The sequence below is a fragment of the Notamacropus eugenii genome, chromosome 3 (genome assembly GCF_028372415.1).
Source record: "Notamacropus eugenii isolate mMacEug1 chromosome 3, mMacEug1.pri_v2, whole genome shotgun sequence".
Taxonomy (NCBI): Eukaryota; Metazoa; Chordata; class Mammalia; order Diprotodontia; family Macropodidae; genus Notamacropus; species Notamacropus eugenii.
This window is the reverse complement of record NC_092874.1, coordinates 72715809-72738443: the sequence shown is the minus strand read 5'-3', so window position 1 is coordinate 72738443 and position 22635 is coordinate 72715809. Positions and strand designations below refer to the sequence as shown.

Genomic DNA, 22635 nt, shown 5'->3' with positions numbered 1-22635 from the left:
CATAAAGGAGTCCAGAGAGACGTATATTAGACTCAGGGCATTTCACAAACTGCCACAACTGCCACTTCCCAGTCATCTTTCAACCGCAGTCTGCTTTTGCTTGATCTTCCCATGATTTCATGAATGTTCTACCCCACTACAAGGTTTCACTCCTCTTTTTTCTGATTTCTATTATAGAAACAGTACCTAGTACTTCAGTTCTCCACCCACTCAGAAATAGAAGGATGGGGGATCAGTGTGGATCAGTAATGCCTACATGCTAGGATTCCCACTCCACCAAGTCTCTATAACAAGGACGTAGGGGAAGGAGTTGACACACTTTTTCACTAATTTTTAATCTCTCCCTTTCCACTGGTTTCTTCCTTACTCCCTACAAACACACGTATGTCTTTCCTCAAAAAACCTTCACTTGATCTGTCCATTTCTGCTATCATTCCATATCTCTCCTGCCTTTTGTAGCTAATTTTTTAGAGAAGGCCATAATCAGTGTCTCCTCTTTCTCTACTCTCACTCAACTTTTTGCAATCTGGCTTCTGACCTCATCATTTAACTGAAACTTCTCTCCGACATTACCAAGGACCTCTTAATCCTCTTTGTCTTTTCTCTCTTTATACTCTGTCTTGAAGATCTCAAGAGCACCCACTAGTTCAAGTATAATCTCTATGCTAATGACCCAGATTCAATATATCACAAGTCTTTCACCTAACCTCTAACCACATACCATGAGCTAACTGCTGGAGATCTTCTCCTGGATGTCCCTTAGGTATCTCAAACCCAAAATACCAAAGTGGAATTTATTAACTTCCCTCCCTTTCAAACCTACCCCAAATTCACTGTTTCTGTTGAAAGCACCACCGTCTTCCTTGCCATCAAGATTTAAAACCTCAGGGTCATCTTTGCCCTCTTCTTTAGCTACCATCTTCCTTTAGTTGCCAAGTCTTACTGATCCTATCTCTGTAACATCTCTCATTTCCCTCCCTGTTTCTTTGCTCACATAGCCACCTATGAGTCCTTATCATATCACCTGAACAGCCTTCCTCATTAGTCTCCTTCCTGTCAGTTTCTCTGTCCCCTCCAATCCATCCTCCACACAGATGACAAAATAATCTTCCAAAGACACAGCTCTAGATAACTAGCAGTGAACCAGAATGCAGTGGGTGACCTTGGCCTTTCTAAATTAAGACTTTTTCCCAGATCTCAATTCGTCCGAGGTTACACTCATTCAATGACTAAGGGCTACACAAGAGTTGAGACAAAAAGTGGCTTAGTTTACTACCACAAAGATATCAGTCTGGGAGGAGAAAGACCCTCAGAGTTTCTGGCCTGAATAGAAAATAATTGCTATATACACTTCTTCTAACCCATCAAAAACTAAACAATGAGCCACGGAGGCTGGGGTTGAGGCTACTGGTGGCAATACAATGAAAGCCAGAGTAATTTTGGTTTTAAATCGTCCCAGCTTCCTAGAATACAAATCAATTAATTAGGAAGGAGGAGAAAAGAGAAGGAAGAGGAGGAGAAGGGAAGGTGAAGAAGAAGAAGAAGAAATAGCATTCCCCAATTTCTGCTAGAATTGGCAGGTTTGGTAACTACTATCAGATAACACTTAACAAGTCACTTCCTTGCTCAAAACAAATGACAACAAAACATGTTCCTTTGTTCCCCATTGCCTAGAATATAAGATACAAACACCTTAGCCATCTTTCTAGATTTAATTTCATAGTATTTCTTTTTACAAACTATATTCCTCCTAAATCAAACCACTGGCTAGTCTTTGAATTCAACATTCCACCTCCCACTTTTGTGGAGCTGATGGCACAAGCCAGGACCTGTCTTCCTTCAACTCTCAGATTATCTGGCACTCACTCCCTCCATGAAGTTTTCTCCCTCACTGTTAGCATTCCTTTCCTCCTTGATTTTCTAACAAGAGGCCTCTTGTAACTTCCTGGACATCTCTGTATCATACCAGGAGCACTCAGATCATCCTCATTCCCCTCCCACTGAAAGCTTGGACTCTACCCCTGGGATACTGGCTCTGATAGGTGAGCTCTCACTCATCTAGCTAGCAAGTATTTTTGAATTTCTCTTTTTGTTTATCTTTCTCCATCAGAATGTAAGCTCTTTGAAGGCAGTGATGTGGATACAGCATATGGTTCCCTAAAGGTTAAAAAGAATATTAAGGGTTGCTTTTCCAGTATTTTGTAAAGACCCTCCTGAAGGGGTTGGGGTTCATTTTGTAGCCTATCCTGTAACTTGAGGGTGTCCTAAAGTCTTTTCCCCCTTATCCTCAAATACCATAAAACTTCTTAATTCTGTATCAAAAGAATTGCTTTTGTCTCCCTTATCCTATGTTCCACTGTCTCGTAATCTTTAACCTATGCACCCCTGCCCTGTCCTTAAATCTTTAAACCATAAAGAATTCCTTTTGTCTCCCTCATCCTATATCATTAAATCCTTTCTTGTCCTGTCCTTAATTTTTAACCCCCATTAACTACATCATCATTCTGAAATCTCTGTATAAGCCTGGTTCCTTCAAATATCAGAGCCTTTCATTAGGTTCTTGCTAATGAGGCTCATGTGCTTTCACATCATTAAGCTCCCATTTGCTACAGAGAATGTCTCAGTGAATTCCTTTACACCTGGACCACTTTCCTTAATCTCACCTCCACATTAGGACCTGTCTTGCTTACTAGTATTTGTGTAACAGAGTACTGACCAAGCCCAATCCTTATGAGTAAGCAAAGAGTGATGAAATTCTCATACATGTTTCAGAACATACACAATTAACTATTCTAACACTTTTTCTAGTCTGCTAACCACATGCTGAAGAAACAGACTTTTGATTAGCTGCTGACCAGAATTGAGGATGCACTCAAGAGTCACAAACCAGCCAAAGCAAGCCTCACTCCACCTCTTTCTTGCCTAGATGGTTTGAGTGAGGAAGACATGCTATCAACTCCCCACTCAGCCTGATGTATATACCCCATGAACAGGAATGTGCTGGCAAATGTTTAACAATCAGCTCTGAAAAAAAAATGTGTGCCAGTCACACTTTTAAATTTAATCTACATTATTAACATTTTATCTATCAATTCATTAAATCTACATAATCAACAAAACAATAACAAAAAGCCTGGATGTGTTGCATTTGCCAATTTCAGATGTATAAATACTAATATAGAAGATTTAACAATTAGTTCTTGGTCCGGCTGCAGCATACCTTTGCCCATAAGTCTCTGATTTCCTTCCTTTCTGCGTTTGTTCTTTGCTGATCTTAGTTGGAACTTCCAGCAAGACTGAAGCACTTTGACCTTCCAAAGGTGGGGAAATTGAGCTGCCAGAGGCTCTGATATTGAACTCCATGCTGTGTCTGTGAAGAGCAAATACCAAGCACAGAGCTTGACCCAGAACAGCAATGAACTTGAAGGCAGCCAAGATCAAGCTGCAGTAACTCACCCATCTCCTGGCTCTCCTGGACTAGGGAAATGCTGTGTAGCAACTGCCTTCAATGTGACCCCACTGCCCCAGGAACTAAGGTAGGAGAGGGAAAGTTTGCCCTGAGCTATTGGGTGGAAAGGTTTACATTTGGTTCTTGCTTTATTTTTTCAATAAATATCTTTTTGTAAAAGCTAATTGTTGAAACCTCTGGTCTTAACAATGGACACACATTACAATGGGTTCTTGGGGCCATTTAGCTTTGGAGAAGAATCCCCTAATCCCTAGATCAGTGAGGAGAAGATTTAGCCTTGGTTGCTCTGCAAACTAAATGTAGTAGTGCAGGCCAAGGTAAGATGAGCAGAGCTGTCAATCATGTGGCTGGGATTGTAGGGATCCTTGTTTACTGTTAGTGGCCCCTATTTCTATTTGAGTTTGACAACATTGGCCTAGAGCATAGGCTCTCTATGAAGCAATTACTTTAGATTCTGTTGTGCTTACCTTGGAAAGCAGTATATCAGGGTCAGTTTCAAAGTAAAATAATTTAGGAGGCAAATGTTTACTATAGAGTTAAAAAAAAATTTTCTTCTACTACCTATATCCCAGTAATTAAGTGACCCTAAAGTTTGAAAAGGGCAGCTAGGCCATAGCACAGGGTGCTGAGCCTGGAGTCAGGAAGACTCATTCTCATGAATTCAAATCCAGTCTCAGAATACTTACAAGTTGCGTGACCCTGGGCAAGTCACTTAACCCTGTTTGCCTCGGTTTCCTCATCTATAAAATGAGTTGGAGAAGAAAATGGCAATCCATTCCAGTATCTTTGCCAAGAAAACCCCAAATGGGGTCACAGAGTCAGACACAACTGAAAAATGCCTAAAATCCCAACAAGCATGAAATGGGGCAGCTGGGTGATGCTGGGCTGGAAATCAGGAAGACTCAACTTCCTCAGTTCCAATCTGGCTAGATTCCATTCTCATGGATTTCTCTGGGCAGCTTGGTGGTGCCGTAGTAGATAAGTGTTCAGTCTGGAGTCAGGAAGACTCATCCACCTGAGTCCAAATCCAGCCTCAGATATTTACAGGTTGTGTGACCCCCGAGCAAGTCACTTGGCCCTGTTTGCCTCAGTTTCCTCATCTGTGAAATGAGTTCGGGAAGGAAATGGTAAACCACTCCAGCTATCTTTGCTGGAAAACCAGAAATGGGGTCACAAAGAGTTGGGCACAACTGAACAACAACAAAATTTGTGGGAAAAAAATGCTCCCTGCCCCCATCTACAGACCTTTTCTCTTTCTTGGTTTTGTTCCACAAGCAGCTTAAAATGTCTTTTCTGCATTTTTCACACAATAAGTTCCAACTCATAACAGACTGTAGCCTTTTCAAGGCTCTTACTTCTTTGTGTTCTTCATTGGTTCTGTGTCCATCTATTTTCTTATAAGCTCAGATTACCAAGAAGCAACGTGGTATGGTAAGTAGAGAGCCACCTATATATGTCTATATAAGACATGAATATGCATGTGTACATGTACACCTGTGTCATCTGTACATACCTATACTATCTATATGTGTGTACACATATATGCAGACATGCTTTAATTTTTTTATAAAACTTCTCAAATATTTATTTGGAAGAAAAATAAAAACATTCACTGCTTAAGCCTCCAAATCCTTCATTGTCCTAGAAATAGTTTCTGGGTTTCTTCCGGTAACATTTTTCACTAAATTAATTGCTACAAGAGGGTAGCAATTGGCAGGTTGTTCATCCCTCCCTAGCTACCTGCTCAAAGAATATAACAGACCTCATTAGTTTCTAGCACATATATACACTTGTTAACGGATTAAATGATAGGTCATATCAGGTTCACAAATGGCTGCCTCCATATCCCTTAAAACAGACTCACTAGCTACAAAAATATTATTATTGCAATTATATCATTATACTTTATATTAATATGGTAATATATTAGCAAGAATAATAGCTAGCAAATTTTAAATGCTTTAAGGTTCGCAAAGCACTTTACAACTGTCACCTCATATGATCCTTACAGCAACCCGAGGAGGTACTGTTATTATCCCCATTTTATAGATGAGAAAACTGAAGCAAGGGTTAGGTAACTTGCCCAGAATGACACCATTAGTATCTGAGGCTGTAACATTTGAACTCAGGACTTCCTGACTCCACATTCAATGCTGTATTCCCTGTACTAGCTAGCTGCCCCTTATTTAATGAATGCCTGTTATCTGAAAGATACCTCCCTGGGAATGAAAAAATGAATTAAAACACAGTCAAAAAACTTGTAACCGAATCGCCACTACATCAAACCTCTTTGTCCTGGTTTCTGTAATAACTTTCTTACAAGCTCTTTGTTCCAAAGAGGACGGTAGAATGCTTCTTCAAGTGGAGTGGAAAGAGCACTGGACTGGAAGCCAAGAAGCTTGAGTTCTAACCTTGGCTCTGCTCTCACCTGTGACCTTGGACAAGAAGTAACTCATCTATATTTCTCTTTGTTCACATGTCTAAAGAATGCTTTGAAACACATGATCCTTAGACTAGGTAATCGGGGTTCAAATCCAGCTTCAGATATTTACTAGCTGTGTGAGCCCAGACACATTGCTTCACTTCTGTTTGCCTAAGCTTCCTCATCTGTAAAACATGGAGAATAATGGCACCTAACTTCCAGGGCACATAGTAGGCATTTAATAAAGACTTGTTGATTACCTAATTAATTGGCCATATCAGACTCATAAATGGATGCCTTCATACCCCTCCAGCCAGACTCACTACCTACAATTCAACAAATGTTATTATGAGGATAGTAAACATTATAAAGATGAGATAATATTTATAAAATGTTTTCACAAACCTTGAAGTGCTATATAAATACCAACTCTACAGTTTCAAAAATTCTTTGCTCCTCTATGTTGCTGGACGATCTAAAGACAAAGGACAAAACTGGGGTAGCTCAGGAAGTCATAATTTAGCTCAGTACAAGGAAGAACTGAAGAATGAAGACTCCTTGAGGAAAAGACTCTCAGTAGCTTAAAAACTGTTGAATTCAATTGAACTGCTGTACAGCCAGAGCTGTCTGAAAATGCCATGACCTCCAGTCTCACACCTCCTACTGACATTAGACTTGAACTCAACATTTCTAAAGCTGAACTCCTTCTCTTCTTCCTCCTCCCCCACCAACTCCCACCACCCTCCCAGGTCCCCAGGCTGACACCTGAGTGGTACTGCTGATGTCTGATCAGTTCTCAAGTCCTGCCTGCTCTTCTTCCATGACATCTCTCCCATGGACCTGCTTATCTCCTCTGATGCTGCCAGGGCCCTGCTGCAGGCTCTCCCCACCTCATGTCTGGACTATTTCAATAGCCTCTCCTATCCATTCCTCCTCTACTCAGTCATTAAATAGATCTTCCTACAGCCCAAGTGTGGCCACATCAACCCTTTCCATTCAATAAACCTCAGTGGCTCCCAACAATGCTCTGCTTGGCTTTTAAAGCCCTTCCTCTCCTGCTTCCATCTTTCCTTTCAAGTCTTCTTAGCCTTTACCCCCCTCCTCCTTCTCTCTTGCTCCTGCTCCTCTGTGATCCCATGATGCTGGTGTCCTGACTGTTGTACACACAGGACACTCCACCTCCTCATTCAAAGCATTTCATTGGCCATCCTTCCCCCAGGTTGACACACTTTCCCTCTTTATCTCTGCCTCATAGCATCCCTGGCTCTCTTCAAGGCTCAAGGCTTTCCAAAGAAAGGCAAAAAAACAGTCTCTGCTCTCAGGGCACTCACAGTCTGCCTAATGAAGGGATAACATGCAAATATACATGTGCATGTAGACATATATATGCATGTATGTGTATATACATATTGCATATGTAAGAAGCATTCATAAAACTTCATGGCATATATAGGCATATATAAATAATATAAACATATGTGTTTGCATATATGTGTTTACTACTGTGTGTATACACAAAATACATGCATATATAAACTGAGTTGTGTGTATACATATGTGTGGGTTTGTGCACACATACCTAGAAATGCATCTCTGGATATATCTGTTTGCATGCTGAATGTATTCTAGCTGACTGACTGCCCATCTGACCTTCTTCAGGATAGAGTTTTCTGTCACTGGAATTATTATTCTAGCAGAGGCTGAATCATCAATCACTTCTCAGGAAAATGGCAGGAGGAATTCATGCAGCAATATGCTATAAGTCCACAAGATGGCACTATTTCCCAAAGATTCTTTTTTTTAGTCAGTGAGACTGAGACTGAGTAGCTAACTGCTGAAAAAAGGAACATACTGTACGTAAAAAAAGATCAAAGAGGATGATATAAAGATGATGATTTACTTGAGGAAAAGAAAACAATTTGGAAAAAGGCTGCTTCAATCTTTCTTTGAATTATTCTTTCCCAGAAACATATCCTTCACAGGAAGCTCAACAGTAAGATGAAATGCCCTCACTTGACTGTCCACGAATAATGAAATAGACAACCCAATTCTGTACTTGTTGCTGTTAATAGATACAGAAGAAGAAGAAGAAGAGGAAGAGGAAAAGGAGAAGGAGGAGAAAATGACCTGACCCTCAAGGAGCTTATGTTATACACCTGAGTGGTGTGGCATCCTTAAGGGGAGAAGGTTTTTAATTGGAAAAACAAGACATACCCAAGAAATAAAACAATATTGAGTTACTCTAGATTTTTCTATAGGGCTTCCTCAAGGAAGCTCCCACCCAGAGCTCCTCTGGAAATTTCCTAGGAATCCAAGGACACAGTGACTCATTGCTTGGGCTTTTGTAGATTATGAAATTTTGTGCTATATCAGGCCATATAGTGGCTCAGAGTTTAAAGGATTTTGCATTTTGATATGATATGGCAAACCCTGATTCATCTTTTGGTTGCCCTTCTCGCCTCATCTTCTCTTAAGAGACCTTTCCCAGGCCCACCCTCCTCACCCCAAACCCCAAACCCCACTGGCTTGTAACTTCCTTTTGAGATTATGCCCATTTACACACTATATACATCTTTATTTTACTCTACATACTCTCAATATATAACTATAGACATAATTATTTGAATATTATTTTCTCCATTAGAATGTGAGCTCCTTGAGGACAGAGACTGTTTTTATCTTTCTTTGTATCCCCAGTGCTTAGAAAAATATCTGGCACATAGTAGGTGCTTAAATATGCTTGTTGACTAACTGGAGGAAAGATCAACTACTGCATCTCTTAAAAGAAGGAAATGCTGGGGCAGAGCCAAGATGGCAGAATAAAAGCAGGGGCTTACTTGAGCTCTCCCCTAAAGCCCTCCAAATACCTGTAAAAATGACTCTAAACAAATTCTAAAATAGCAAAACCCACAAAATGACAGAGTGAAGCAAATTTCCAGCCCAAGACAACCTGTAATGTTGACAGGAAAGGTCTGTTGCACCAGTCTAAGAGAAGAGCACAGTCCAGTGTAGGCCATGCTAGCACAGACCAGGCACCTTCCCTCCCCCAGCAAACCTGGAGCTGGCCTTAGGGAAGGGAATCACTGGCAGCTGGGGAGGTTTCCAAACTTCTCAATCCATAGACACCAAAGACAAATTAGAAGGTTAGTAGGAAAGGTCTGTTGGATCTTGGTGAGAGAGGAGCACCATCTGGCCCCAGTCCCAGGGCAGTGGAGGTGGTGGCAGTGTCTACTTCCGAAGCTCTCGGCCCACAGATGGTGGAGGTATGAAGTGGCTTCTCAGAGGAGGATTGCAGTGATCTCTTGACTGACACTGAAGCAGGATTCTCTTGCTTTGCCTATGCTTGGATCTGGGTTGCAATCCTAGGTGGCAGTCCTGGGGCAAGGAGGAATGCAAGCATGATAGAGCTTCCGGCTGCAATGGAGAGGGAATCCTCCTCACAGTTCCAAGGCAGAAATGAGTGCTTGTGGTCACTCGCAGACCAGAGCACAGACCAGGAAAGGAGTAAACACCTCTCCTTTGATCATACCACCTTAGAAGAACTGAAAATTTACAGGTCCCTGAAAATATCTCTAAAAACAACTGCACAAAACCCCTGAAGCTTGGGACAGTACACCCTCTATACTGGAAGCAGAACCCTACCTTAACAAAGAGTTAAAAAGTCAAGTAATTGGCTGGGAAGATGAACAAACACTGTGGGGGGGAGGGGAAAGCAGACTACAAAATCTTACTTTGGTGAAAAGGAAGAACAAAATATATAACCAGAAGACAACAAAGTCAAAGCTTCTACATCCAAAGCCTCCAAGAAAAATATGAATTAGATGCAGACCATAGAAAACCTCAAAAAGGATTTCAAAAATCAAGTAAGAAAAATAGAGGAAAAACTGGGAAGAGAAAAGAGAGTGATGCAAGAAAATCATGAAAAATGAGTCAATAGCTTGCTAAAGAGGAGCCTCCAAAATAATGAAGAAAATAACACTTTAAAAAATAGACATACTCAAATGGCAAAAGAGGTTCAAAAAGTCAATGAGGAGAAGAATGTCTTGCAGAGCAGAACAGGTCAAATGAAAATGGAGGTACACAAGCTCAATGAAGAAAATAACTCCTTAAAAATGAGACTGGAGCAAATGAAAGTTAATGACTTTATGAGAAATCAAGAAGGAATAAAACAAAACCAAAAGAATAAAAAATAGAAGACAATGTGAAATATCTCACTGGAAAAACAACTAACCTGGAAAATAGATCCAGGAGAGATAATTTTAAAATTGTGGGACTACCTGAAAGCCATGATCAAAAAAAGAGCCTACACATCATATTTCAAGAAATTATCAAGAAAAACTGTCCTGTAAAACAAGAGGGTAAAATAGAAATTGAAAATATCCACCAATTACCTCCTAAAAGACATCCCAAAAGGAAAACTCCTAGGAATATTGCAGCCAATTTCCAGAGTTCCCAGGTCAAGGAGAAAATATGGCAAGCAACCAGAAAGAAATAATTCAAGTATTATGGAAATACAATCAGAAGAACGCAAGATTTAGCAGTTTCTACATTAAGGGATCAGAGGGCTTGTAATATGATGTTCCAGAGGTCAAAGGAGCTAGGATTAAAACAAAGAATCACCCATCCAGCAAAACTGAGTATAATACTTCAGGGAAGAAAATGGATATTCAGTGATGAAATAGAGGACTTTCAAGCATTCTTGATGAAAAGATCAGAGCTGAATAGAAAATGACTTTCAAGTACAAGAATCAATAGAAGCATGAAAAGGTAAGCAGGAAAGAGAAAATATAAAGGACTTATTACAGTTGGACTGTTTATATTCCCACACGGAAAGATGATATTTGTACCTCATGAGACCTTTCTTAGTATTAGGGTAGTTGAAGGAAATATATATAGACAGAGGGCACAGGGTGAGTTGAATATAAAGGGATGATATCTAAAAAATAAAATTAAGTGTTGAGAGAGGAATGTACTAGGAGAAGGAGAAAGGAAAAGGTAGAACGGGGTAAATTATCTCACATAAAATGGGAAAAAAGAAACTTTACAGTGGAGGGGAAGACGGAGGAGGTAAAAGCGAATGAGTGAAACTTACTCTCATTATATTTGGCTTAAGGAGGGAATAACATACACACTAGATTGGGTATGGAAATCTATCTTACCCTACAGGAAAGTAGGGGGGAAGGGGACATGAATGAGGGGATGATAGAAGGGAGAGCAGATGGGGAAGGGGGTAATCAGAAGCAAACACTTTTGAGGAGAGACAGGGTCAAAGTAGAGAATAGAATAAATGGGAGCAGGATAGGATGGAGGGGAATATAATTAAGAGTTTACAACATGACTATTATGAGAGTGTTTTGCATTACTATACATGTATGATCTGTACCAAATTGCTTGCCTTTTCAATGAGGGTGGGTGGTGAGGGAGGAAAGGAGAGAATTTGGAAATGTTAAAAATTGTTTTTATGGGCAACGGGAAAATAAGATATATAGGCAATGGGATAGAGAAATCTATCTTGCTCTACAGGAAAATAGAAGTGAAAGGGGATAAGGGAAGGGAGTGGGGTGATAGAAGAGAAGATGGAAGGGATAATCAGAATGCACACCATCTTAGGGTGGTAGGAGGGAAAAAGATGGGAAGAAAATGTAACTCATACTCTTGGAAAGTAAATGTTGAAGACTAAAAAACAATTAATTTTAAAAAAACAAATGCAGAAGATGGTGGAGTAGAAAGATACACACATGCTAGCTTCAAATCCACAGCCCAGAAATTACCTGTAAAGAAGAACTCCTAACAAATTCTAGAGCAGCAGAAGCCACAGAACAACAGAGTGGAGGAGATTTCTGTTCCAGAGAACCCTGAAAAACTGACCCAAAGGGTCCATTGCACACCAGACCAGAGCAGAGCCCAGCTCTGCCTTGGCCACGCGTGGCACTGAGAGGAGCAGATCCAAGCAGGCTTCAGGGACAGAATCTCCAGTGGCCGAGCAGGCCCCTCCACCCACAGGTGACAAGGGTTGGTGAGAGAGTCTTTTTGAGTGGCCGAGAGGGGAGTGGAGTGTCCCAGTGGCTCGGACCCCCTCGGGAGGCAGGAGCAGGGTGGGCGTGGCAGACAGGGGCTCCCAAAGCAGGCAGGAGCTCAGATCCATTGTTGAAGGTCTCTGCATAAACCCCCTGAGGGAACTGAGTCCTATGCAGTTGGTCCTGCCCCCAACTGAGCACCTGAACTTAATCTCACACTGAATAGCAGCCCTGCCCCTGCCCAAGGCCCTGAGGCTGGGAAGCAGCATTTGAATCTCAGACCCCAAGCACTGCCTGGCCGGATCTGGAGGCCAGGTGGGTGTGAAGAGGAAGCTCAGAAGTCAAGTCACTGGCTGGGAAAATGCCCAGAAAAGGGAAAAAAAATAAGACCATAGAAGGCTACTTTCTTGGTGAACAGATATCTCCTCCCTTCCTTTCTGATGAGGAAGAACAATGCTTACCATCAGGGAAAGACACAGAAGTCAAGGCTTCTGTATCCCAAACATCCAAAAGAAATATTCCATGAGCTCAGGCCATGGAAGAGCTCAAAAAGGATTTTGAAAATCAAGTTAGAGAGGTGGAGGAAAAACTGGGAAGAGAAATGAGAGAGATGCAAGAAAAGCATGAAAAACAGGTCAACAGCTTGCTAAAGGAGACCCAAAAAAATGCTGAAGAAAATAACACCTTGAAAAATAGGCTAACTCAATTGGCAAAAGAGGTTCAAAAAAGCCAATGAGGAGAAGAATGCTTTAAAAAGCAGAATTAGCCAAATGGAAAAGGAGGTTTAAAAGCTCACTGAAGAAAATAGTTCTTTCAAAATTAGAATGGAACAGATGGAGGCTAATGATTTTATGAGAAACCAAGAAATCACAAAACAAAACCAAAAGGATGAAAAATAGAAGATAATGTGAAATATCTCACTGGAAAAACAATTGACCTGGAAAATAGGTCCAGGAGAGACAATTTAAAAATTATGGGACTACCTGAAAACCATGATCAAATAAAGAGCCTAGACATCATCTTTCATGAAATTATCAAGGAAAATTGCCCTGAGATTCTAGAACCAGAGAGCAAAATAAGTATTCAAGGAATCCACCAATTACCACCTAAAAGAGATCCAAAAAGAGGAACTCCTGGGAACATTGTGGCCAAATTCTAGAGTTCCCTGGTCAAGGAGAAAATATTGCAAGCAGCTAGAAAGAAACAATTCAAGTATTGTGGGAATAAAATCAAGATAACACAAGATCTAGCAGCTTCTACATTAAGGGATTGAAGGGCATGGAATAGGATATTCCATAAGTCAAAGGAACTAGGACTAAAACCAAGAATCACCTACCCAGCAAAACTGAGTATAATACTTCAGGGGAAAAATTGGTCTTTCAATGAAATAGAGGACTTTCAAGCATTCTTGATGAAAAGACCAGAGCTGAAAAGAAAATTTGACTTTCAAACACAAGAATGAAGAGAAGCATGAAAAGCTTCTCAGGAAAACCTTTGTCTTGCGTCTTGCCTGGAGCCATCTACAGATTCTGCCACCTTGGAAGATTTCTAACAAAAAAAAAAAATACAACCCATCAAAAGACTGTTGCAAAATACTGCAGCCAGAGTTTAGAATTCTGGGGAAGGTTAATTAAGTTTCATACTTGAAACAGTTCTCCCAGTTTTCTGTAACCTGATGCTAAACTCTCCATCTCGGTAAGCAGGGACTTCCATTTCAGACCTTCAGCAAGACATAATAAGGTTTCAGAAAGAATTAAAAATAAAAAACCCCAGCAACATATTTTCTGTCTGTGATTTCAGTCATAGTAAGGTTGGGGTTACTGAGATAAAGTTAGACAAGTAAAGAAAGAAAAATTTTTAACTGGTTCACAGAAATGTATGACATAATAAACTAATTAGACTAAATCTGTAACTGAAATATAATATCTTTCCTGTAAATTTCCAAATTATGGCTTAAGGATTTTTATAAGTGTTAGCATATTTTGAGGAAAGGAGAATGTGAGGTAAATCTTTAGAAGAGAGCTAAATAAAACCAGAGGGTTCTATAATATGAGGTATTAGCAATTAATGACCCTCGGGAAAATGTAGGTTTGGAATGTTATATCATGTGACTGTAAATTCACATTTGGGTTGTTTGTCCTAAATTAAATTATAATATGGTGCCATCTAAAATAAGATAACTGCAATGTTTGACCCTCTATAAGTTGATCAGACATTAATGAAAAAATACTTAATATCTGGGATAAAGGTGATATGTTCAGAAACTGCATGAAAATTAAAAGTATAATTACTTTATACTGCTCTTATGAATGCAATAAATAATGTCAAATTAAAAAAAACACATGCATAAAAGAAAGGCATGGGCTGAAATGCTATAACTGATACATATTAAATGTGTGAAAATGGGCAAGTCATTTAAACTCTCAGTACTCTCAAAAGTCTCAATTACTGTTTTGTATTTCTGAATATCAGTTGTCAAATTTCCACACCAGGAGTTCCCTATACTGATTAAATCATAGGTACAGATTAAGAAATAAAATTGACTTTTTATCCTCTTTTGGTTGCCATGTCACAAAGTTGCCCCATCTTAAGTATATGGTCCAATAAAATCCCTATGTCTAAGACAGATTTGATAAAAATAAAAAAGAAGGAAATGAAGAGTAGAGGACAGGTTCTTCTCTATTCTAGTATCATGGTAAAAACTTGCCCACTTGGCAGCTAGTACAAGGGAACCACAAAAAGGTGAGCTTTCCTGGGGGCCTCTGACTGCCTTTTCTTCTTAGATGTTCTTTCTTGATCTTTGCAAACCAGTATCTTATGGTAGACATGTCCAGAATTAGAACTTGTGAATTAAAACGTTATGGAGGTCTGTAGCACTATCATAGTTGTTTCCGTGGTTAGTTGTGGTAGAGGCATTGCAAGATACAAGAATAGTTAGCTATGGAAGTGGTGGACTATGGAAAGCCAACTATGATTGGCTTCTGAAAATAGCAATAAGCATTTGGCCACAATATGCTTCTCAATCCAGCATATAACATAGTGTTAACATACAGAAGACACAATAATTACCCACTGATTTGACTGACAGGCTGGTATAAAAGTGTTCCCACAACTGTCTTGAAGGTATCTTCAGAACCTATGATGACTGGCAAAAAAAAAGAGGCAGCCATGAATTGATGCTCACGAACAGTGAAAGTCTGATGAGCCTCAGAGATGTAATCAGTACGGAGAACTGTGGTAATATGCTATGAAGCCCAAGAATGGATTTTGACTCCATTCTAATATATTATTCAAATTCTGGAATACAATTGCATAACTTAGGAGGAAAGGATCAAACTAAGATGTTCTACTTGCTAAATCCTCTTTTAGATAAGCATATGGTAAATATTATCATAGTCTTGTTAAGATGAGCTATTCATAGATAGGCTATTGTTGATGGTTATTGGAGTAGACGAGGGCATGTTCCAGATAGGTCAGGGGAGGGGAATCTGAGTGAGGCCTTGAGGTCACATGTGACCCTCTAGGCCCTCAAGTGTGGCTTTTTGACTGGGGAACAAATCCCCACATGCGGCCTCAGCTCTCTCAGTTATCCTCAACCTGTTCTGGTCTGACTACTAAGACAAGAAGGAGGCTGCTGCGTAAGCTACAGCATCTTCGAGCCACAGGTGAGAGCTGGGTGAACAGTCCTGGAAAGGGCTCAGCAAGCACTCACACCAAAGATGCTAGTCCTCCTTGAAGAGCTCTGGCACTCCAACAAGCACGTAAGATAGTCCCCATCCTAAAAGAACTTAGATTCTAATGTGAGGGTAGAGGGGAAGGGAAACTGGAACACAGGGTCAGTAAATGCAAGGGATCATAAACCAACCAGCCAGCCAGGAACCAGAAAAATGGAAATGCCAGGAGACAAAAGGAAGTTGGATTGTCAAAAGTATAGGCAAACCATCATTATCTAAATATGTAGGAACTAAAATGGATCAAAGGAAATGGAACACATGGGAGGTTCTTTCAAGATTGTATATATTTCCTAAGAACCCATATCAAAACTCAAAGATTTGCTGATGAGTCCATTACCTGGTTGGACTCAAAAGGTGGCAAAAAAAAAAGGTCCTGAACCATTAAATTCAAGTCTAAATTCTCCACAAAAAAATTCATTCTCAGACATATACACCCCATGGTGGATCAAGAGTGAAATGTACTGCCTAGAAAGGTAGTGTATTCCCTCTCAATGGTGATCTTAAAGCAAAGACTAAACGACCATGTCACTATGTTGTAGATAGAATTCTTGTTTAAGTATGTGTTGGACTGACCTGGCCCCAAAGTCCTAACTCTACACTAACTCTGAAATTCTGTGATTTAGTGATATTACCCTCACCCCAAAATTTTTCAACTGAAAAAGTAATAGAGAAACACAATTTAAAATGTGACAAAATATATGTATAGCTTCATGTATGGGAATTAATCTATAAAGACATGTGACTAGCATATAGAGTCAACTGTAAAGCAATTATTTAAACCACATGATCCTGAATAAAAAAATGCATCACTCCAATAGACTAGATAATAGTGAGCAAGAACCAGACATATAAAGTAATCTTTTACTAAGCATCAAAAGTCAGTGTGTATTAAAATATGTATTACCTAGATTAGCACTAAGGAACTGCTCAGTTGGATCCACAGGGTCTAGAGCAGCAAACTCATTCTAGGTTCTGTATCTAGGTATAGGGTTTGGCCTCGGTAGGGATCTACCTCTAAAAAGAAGGATCCTTATGTTCTTATAATCACTGGCTCATTGAGATGCCTACCTCTTGATCCCAGGACAATTGTGATTATAGCAAATTAGGTTATGGCTCATGTTCAGTACCTTCCAGAAGGGGAGTAAAAAGACATTCGTTGTAAATGGGACAGATCACACACAGACAAATACACATACACACAAATGCTTAATACAGGATCCTTACAATAGAATTGCTAACAAAAAAAAAAACTTCAAACAAGATTCCATAACAACTTTATCAGAACACAAAGTGTTTTGTGAGGTTGCTTTTAGGATTAATTAAAAACTCCTGTGGTGATAAGTAAAACCCTTCATAATTTGCCTTGAGCCTACTTATCCACATCTAGTCTACATTACTACCTTTCACACTCTGTTGTTCAGGTAAACTTCAATCTTTCCCACTTCTCACATACACTATCCCAGTGTTCTTCTCTGTGCCTGTGCCCAGACCTGGAATGCACTTTCTCCTCTCCCTCTCTCAGAATTCCTGACTTCCTTTAAAGCTTAGATCAAGTGCCACCTCCTACACAATGCCTGTGCTGATTCCTCTTCTGAAATGAGCTTGTATCATTTAATCTCTGCCTCTGTCTCTCTCTAGATAGATAAATACAGATATAGATATAGATAAATACATACATGCATATACACACACACATAGATAAGTACATATATATCCATGCACATATATGTATATGTGCATGTATATATATTTAGGGAGAACAGGGGCCATTTGTTTTTATCTTTGTATCTCTAGCACCATGAAATATTGTTCAGTCTGTTTCAGTCATGTCTAACTCTTTGTGACCCTATTTGGGGTTTTCTCAGCAAAGATACTAGAGTGGTTTGCCATTTCCTTCTCCAGCTCATTTTACAGATGAGGAAACTGAGACAAATGGGTGAAGTGACTTGCCCAGGATCACACAGCTAGTTAAGTGTCTAAGACCAGATTTGAACTCAGGAAGACAAGCTTTTCTGATTTCAGGTCCAGCACACTACCCACTGTACCACCTAACTACCCATCACTAAATATAGTTAGTACTTAATAAACCCTTTTCAATTAATGAGCTCTAGCTCCCTCAGTTTAACAAAGAGGTAGCATGGCATACTATGTCAACAGTAGGCCTGGTAGTCAGAAATACTTGGGTTCTAATCAGGCCTCTGAGGCATACTAGCTGTGTGACCATGGGGAAGTCAAGTCACTTCTAGTGGCCCAGTCATCTGTTTAAGACTCTAAGTTGCTGAGCCAGAAGCTGAATTGTCTTATACCAATATAATTAGAGGTCCGGTGAAAAAACATTTGCACTCATTCTTTCTGTATGATAAAACAAACATTAAATACCTATTGTGCTTGGGGCACTGGGCAAGGCCTTTTGGAGATATATAGTTTACATAAATTCTGCCCTCAATGAACTTATACCCTCATTGAAGTAGAAAGAAGGGGAGACTGAAGATAAAAATACTAATTACTAGTATACACAAAACTGTATGATGAGTACATCTCCAAGTTATAAAACCAAGCTCCATGTTAGATCTAGTAGGGGAATCATATACACTATCTGAGGGTTCAGAGAGGGCTTCCTGGAGGAGATGGCATTTGAATTAAGCTTTAAATAATGTGTAGGGATTCAACAGACAAAAAGAAGTAAGAAGAGCATTTCAGGTCTAGAAAGTAATGTGAGCCAAGGTACACAGTCATGAGAGTGCATGGTCAAGGGAGACAACAATGGAGATCAGACAGAAACAATATGAGTCCCTTCCCCTTACTTCTTACCTCTCTACATCTCCAAGTCTATTTGAGTCTCTGGATGCTTTTTTTTCTGATTTTTTCCTTTGCATCTCCAAGAGCGTCTTTTCTCTCTGTAGCAATTGCTAGTTAATGATAAAGTCAGAACAAATAATCACAGATTATAGCAAATCTTCATATGGTGCTATCAGGAGATAAGGTTTTTTTATTCACTTTATACTTATAAAGTTAATATGAGACTGGAGGAAAAGGAGGGAATACTGAAGGGCCATTCCTTCCTGTATTCACTTCTGTCTTCTGTCTTCTGTCTCAAGGACCTTTTACTTTATTTACCCACCCAGTCAATTCACACTTGGGTGAACTTGGGGCTAAGGTACACCTAGATGGACTGAGATTTCCCCCTGCCCAGTAGCTTAGTCTGATTAACCCAGAGGGTCACTACTCTGTAAGGGTCAGTGCCCCTACCCTTTGAACAAAGGACAAATTTCAGCATGCCAGTTCAAGGAACATTGGGCTAGAAGTCAAGAGATCTCTGCCCTAGTTCTTGCTCTCACGTAAACTCCAACTCTATATTTTCTTCTCTGTAAAATTAAGTACGTGGACAAAGCGATCTTTAAGGTCCTTTCTGGATCCAACAGTCTATGGGTTAGGAGACTTGGCTTCCATTTGCTTCCTACCTCAACTCAATATTAATTTCAGAAAGAGGTGAATCAACCTTCCTCTGACATTGGTTAAGTCATTTTCCATCATTCAGCCTTTTCCTCAAAAATATCTATTTATTTGCTCTGAGAATTATCATTTCCCCCCCTCATCCCTCATTAATCAGGCTCTTTGCATTCCAAATAAGATGACACAACTGGCCTAGTTACCCAAGAATAATTAGTTGAAACAGTGGCTATTAAATGGCCTACTTCTAGGATTGGGTAGTTTCACCAGCGTTGGTTGGTTCCATGGTATCCTATGGTCTTCCATAACAGGGTGGTATACTACCCCATTCTCCCTCTTCCTCAATCCCTCCTCTCTTACTGAGGGTGCCTTTCAAGCCACTTAGCCAAAGATTAGTTTGCAGTATTTGCCCCAAGAGCAAAATTCCTAGTTATGGGCCCCTTGTTCACCACTATGTAGTAGGTGAATTTGATTTGCAGCATAAAAGAATCTGTGATGTGGTAAGGTGATTTATTGTAGTATTTTACTGTATGTCCTATTACTTGTCTTCAAAGGAAGTCAAATAACTAAATTAGTTTGATAAACAATGGTTACTGCAACTTTACTTGAATACTATGATGAATCTGTGACTTCATCATTGTAGATATGTACTCCACTAATGGAAATCACCTCTCTACACTTGTCACCATGTGTGATTTTCGTCCACGTTTTCTTGTAAACCCTCCATAGAGGATGTGCCTGGCATATTGGAGGGCTGCATTCTTTGATTGTCTGGCTATACTGATAGGTAGATACTATTCTTTTATTTTCATTTGTTTTCATTACTTAACCAGTGTGCTTTTTTTCCTCACCAATACATATCCTCAATGTTTTACACTGATTCTTGCACAACATCATCGGTAACACTACAGGCTGGTTACACCTATCATATATATCTTTCAGCAACAAGAGACTTATACATGTTATGCATGTAGGAAAATAGCCAATGCTTTTAATATTCTAGGAAAAATCATTCTTTCATTGAAGTTATATTATTATAGCATTCAGACTGGATTGACAACATAACCACAGCAAAATGACAGATAGACATTTGTCCCTTAGAATTCCCTGCAGCAATAAATTCACTGTGCCAAGGCTATCCAAAATTCATACTTCCACCCATCAAATAAATATAGTGACCAATAATGATAATATGCCCCAATCTTCTTAAAGTCATTTTAGTCCACCCAATATAGGCAAGGATCTATCCAGTCTTCTTTGGTTTTTTGTTTTAGTCTGCAGCTATGATTTCATCAGCGTTGAGAAGTCCTGGTGCATGTCTTGTGTCCTCAGAATAGGGGCTACAAGATCTATCAGTTTATTCTGCTGTGTCAATGCTAGGTGCATTTTGTCACTCAACTGCTAGGGTAGTTATTTCCATGATGATTGCAATATCCTCATAAAGGGGAATGTAACTTACGAAGAACCTTCTAAGATAAAAGGAAAAATGTAGCTTTCCATTTTAAAAGACCATACTGAATCAGAATAGTTACATCCATTTACCTATTTCAAGTTCAGCTAGGTGGAACGGTGGATAGAGTGCCTGGCCTGGAGTCAGGAAGACCTGAGTTCAAATCTAACCTTATATGCTTACTAGCTGTATGCAAGTTGTAGGCATTTAATAAATGCTGAATGAATGAATAAAAGCTATTGTAGATGACAGCAAAATTATTTTAAAGTTTTTTTTTAAGTTTTGTTACTGCTCAGTTGTGTCTGACTCTTTGTGACCCTGTGGACCATAGCATACCAGGTCCATGAGGTTTTCTTGACCAAGATACTGCCTTGTTTAGAGCAAACAGAGATTATCACACAGCTAGTAAGTGTCTGAGGGGGCATTTGAACTCTGATCTTCTAACTCCAGGCCCAGTGCTCTATCCACTGAACCACCTAGCTGCCTCCTTTTTTAAGTTTACCTGACAGTTAATGTCAACTAATTAAAAATATTATCCCAAGACAGTGGCATTGTTTTATTTCACAATTTTTAAAGAAGAATTGTTTCAAATACACATTTGCGATAACCAAAAACATTTGTCAAAATATCATTTTGATGCCCTGACCCCAAATTACTAGTACTTTTTATTGTTATTGGTAACCTCTAAAATCATACTAACCTCTGTTTTTTCTGGACCTTTAATTTTTTTGAGTTCATTCTCCAGTATCATTCTTTCCTCTGTTACAATATCTAAATCATTTTGAATCAATTTGCATTTCTAAAAGCAAATGTTATAGTTATGTGACAATGAAAATATATGCATATCTCAAATTACAGGTTATTAAGGTAATTAATAAGAAATTAATGAGAAGACAAAGATGATTAATTTACTATTTTGCAAACAAGCAGTTAATTTAGGCTCTCAGTTACCCTTGTCAGGATATCTATCTTCTACTGTTTGATGTACAAGGCTTTAAATAGAAACATTATACAATGAGGAGTCTTTCAATACTTCAAAACATCCATGGTCTCATCTGTGTGGATACTCCCTCCACTGCAAAAACCCTGTGCATGATCAGACTATTTTCATGGGCTACTCCAACCAAGAAAAAACTAATCATTAGTCCCTTGGTCAAGAGTCTCTCAATTAGATAAGCTGGTCCTCAGTTACAGTACATCAGTAGGCCCCTAACCGAAGCCTCTTCAGCTGGACTGAACCTGTCAAGGTTTGCATTCCATAGACAAAGATTTTAAGTAGCCCGGATTGTCCGCAAACTATGATGAAGTAGAATTTTAGTGGAATACAACTACATTAAAATTTTTTATAAAATAGTAAATTTGGGGACTTCTTTTAAAAATTACCATTTCCATTAAAACATTAAATCTATGTATACCACTGAGAATAAGAGTACCTGAACAAAACTATAAGAGAGGAAGGATTGTACTTCTGCAATTTTGGATCTTAAGTAACTCTCACTTCGAAATGTCTCAGATTTACTTCACTGACTTTTTATTATTGTTATGTTCATCAGGTTTGTTGTAATATCTTCAAATTTTAAAGAAGTGATTTTTGCCTTGCTCATTTTCCATAGGTTACATTATTTACTCTTATTTGGATATTATTACTTAACTTACATTACTTAACTTATTCATTAGCTATATCAAGCTAGAAGCACTTAATATATAACCTCTCCCTCAAAAGACTATATGTGTTACTTCCCCCCCTTAAAAAATAGTTTGTTCATGTGTAAGCAGTGAAAACAGAGAAAGTGATTATATAATTAAGACATCATTTTTGTTCTTTTTTTTTTTTTTTTTTTGGAAAAGAGAGTTTGGGAAACATGGCTCATTTTCATGCACACATTTATCACTAGTTAATCAAAGTATCTTTTCTCAAGGTCCTGCCACCTTTTGGAGTCTTTTAAAATTAAAACAAGCAGTTCTTAAGAACCCTGTATTCATCCTGTAGTTTCCTAAATCTCAGATAGATCTAAGGAGATCTATGAAATTCTTCTAAAACAAGCTCCAATATGGAAAAGCTGGACTCAACAGCTTTCAAGGTCCCTTTGAGT

General features: G+C 39.2%; 1 protein-coding gene across 21 annotated transcripts in view; it reads right to left on the bottom strand.

The window, feature by feature from the left end:
• CCDC7 (coiled-coil domain containing 7) overlaps positions 1 to 22635 on the bottom strand; it is a 122458-nt gene that overhangs the window by 29023 nt on the left and 70800 nt on the right. For 13 of the 21 annotated variants that reach the window (XR_011976713.1, XM_072651944.1, XM_072651945.1 and 10 more), the window contains 3 exons: positions 21243 to 21341; positions 18454 to 18551; positions 3221 to 3370 (listed from right to left, as the gene is read on the bottom strand). Coding sequence is in view for 16 of the 21 variants with exons in the window: in XM_072651944.1 (XP_072508045.1) it covers positions 3221 to 3370; positions 18454 to 18551; positions 21243 to 21341 (347 nt within the window). In the remaining 5 variants the exon portion in view is untranslated. Of the gene's footprint in view, positions 1 to 3220; positions 3371 to 6151; positions 6218 to 6296; positions 6367 to 12553; positions 15054 to 18453; positions 18552 to 21242; positions 21342 to 22635 lie in introns of those variants that run through there. The other 8 variants (XR_011976717.1, XM_072651958.1, XR_011976714.1 and 5 more) reach the window with 7 other exon arrangements.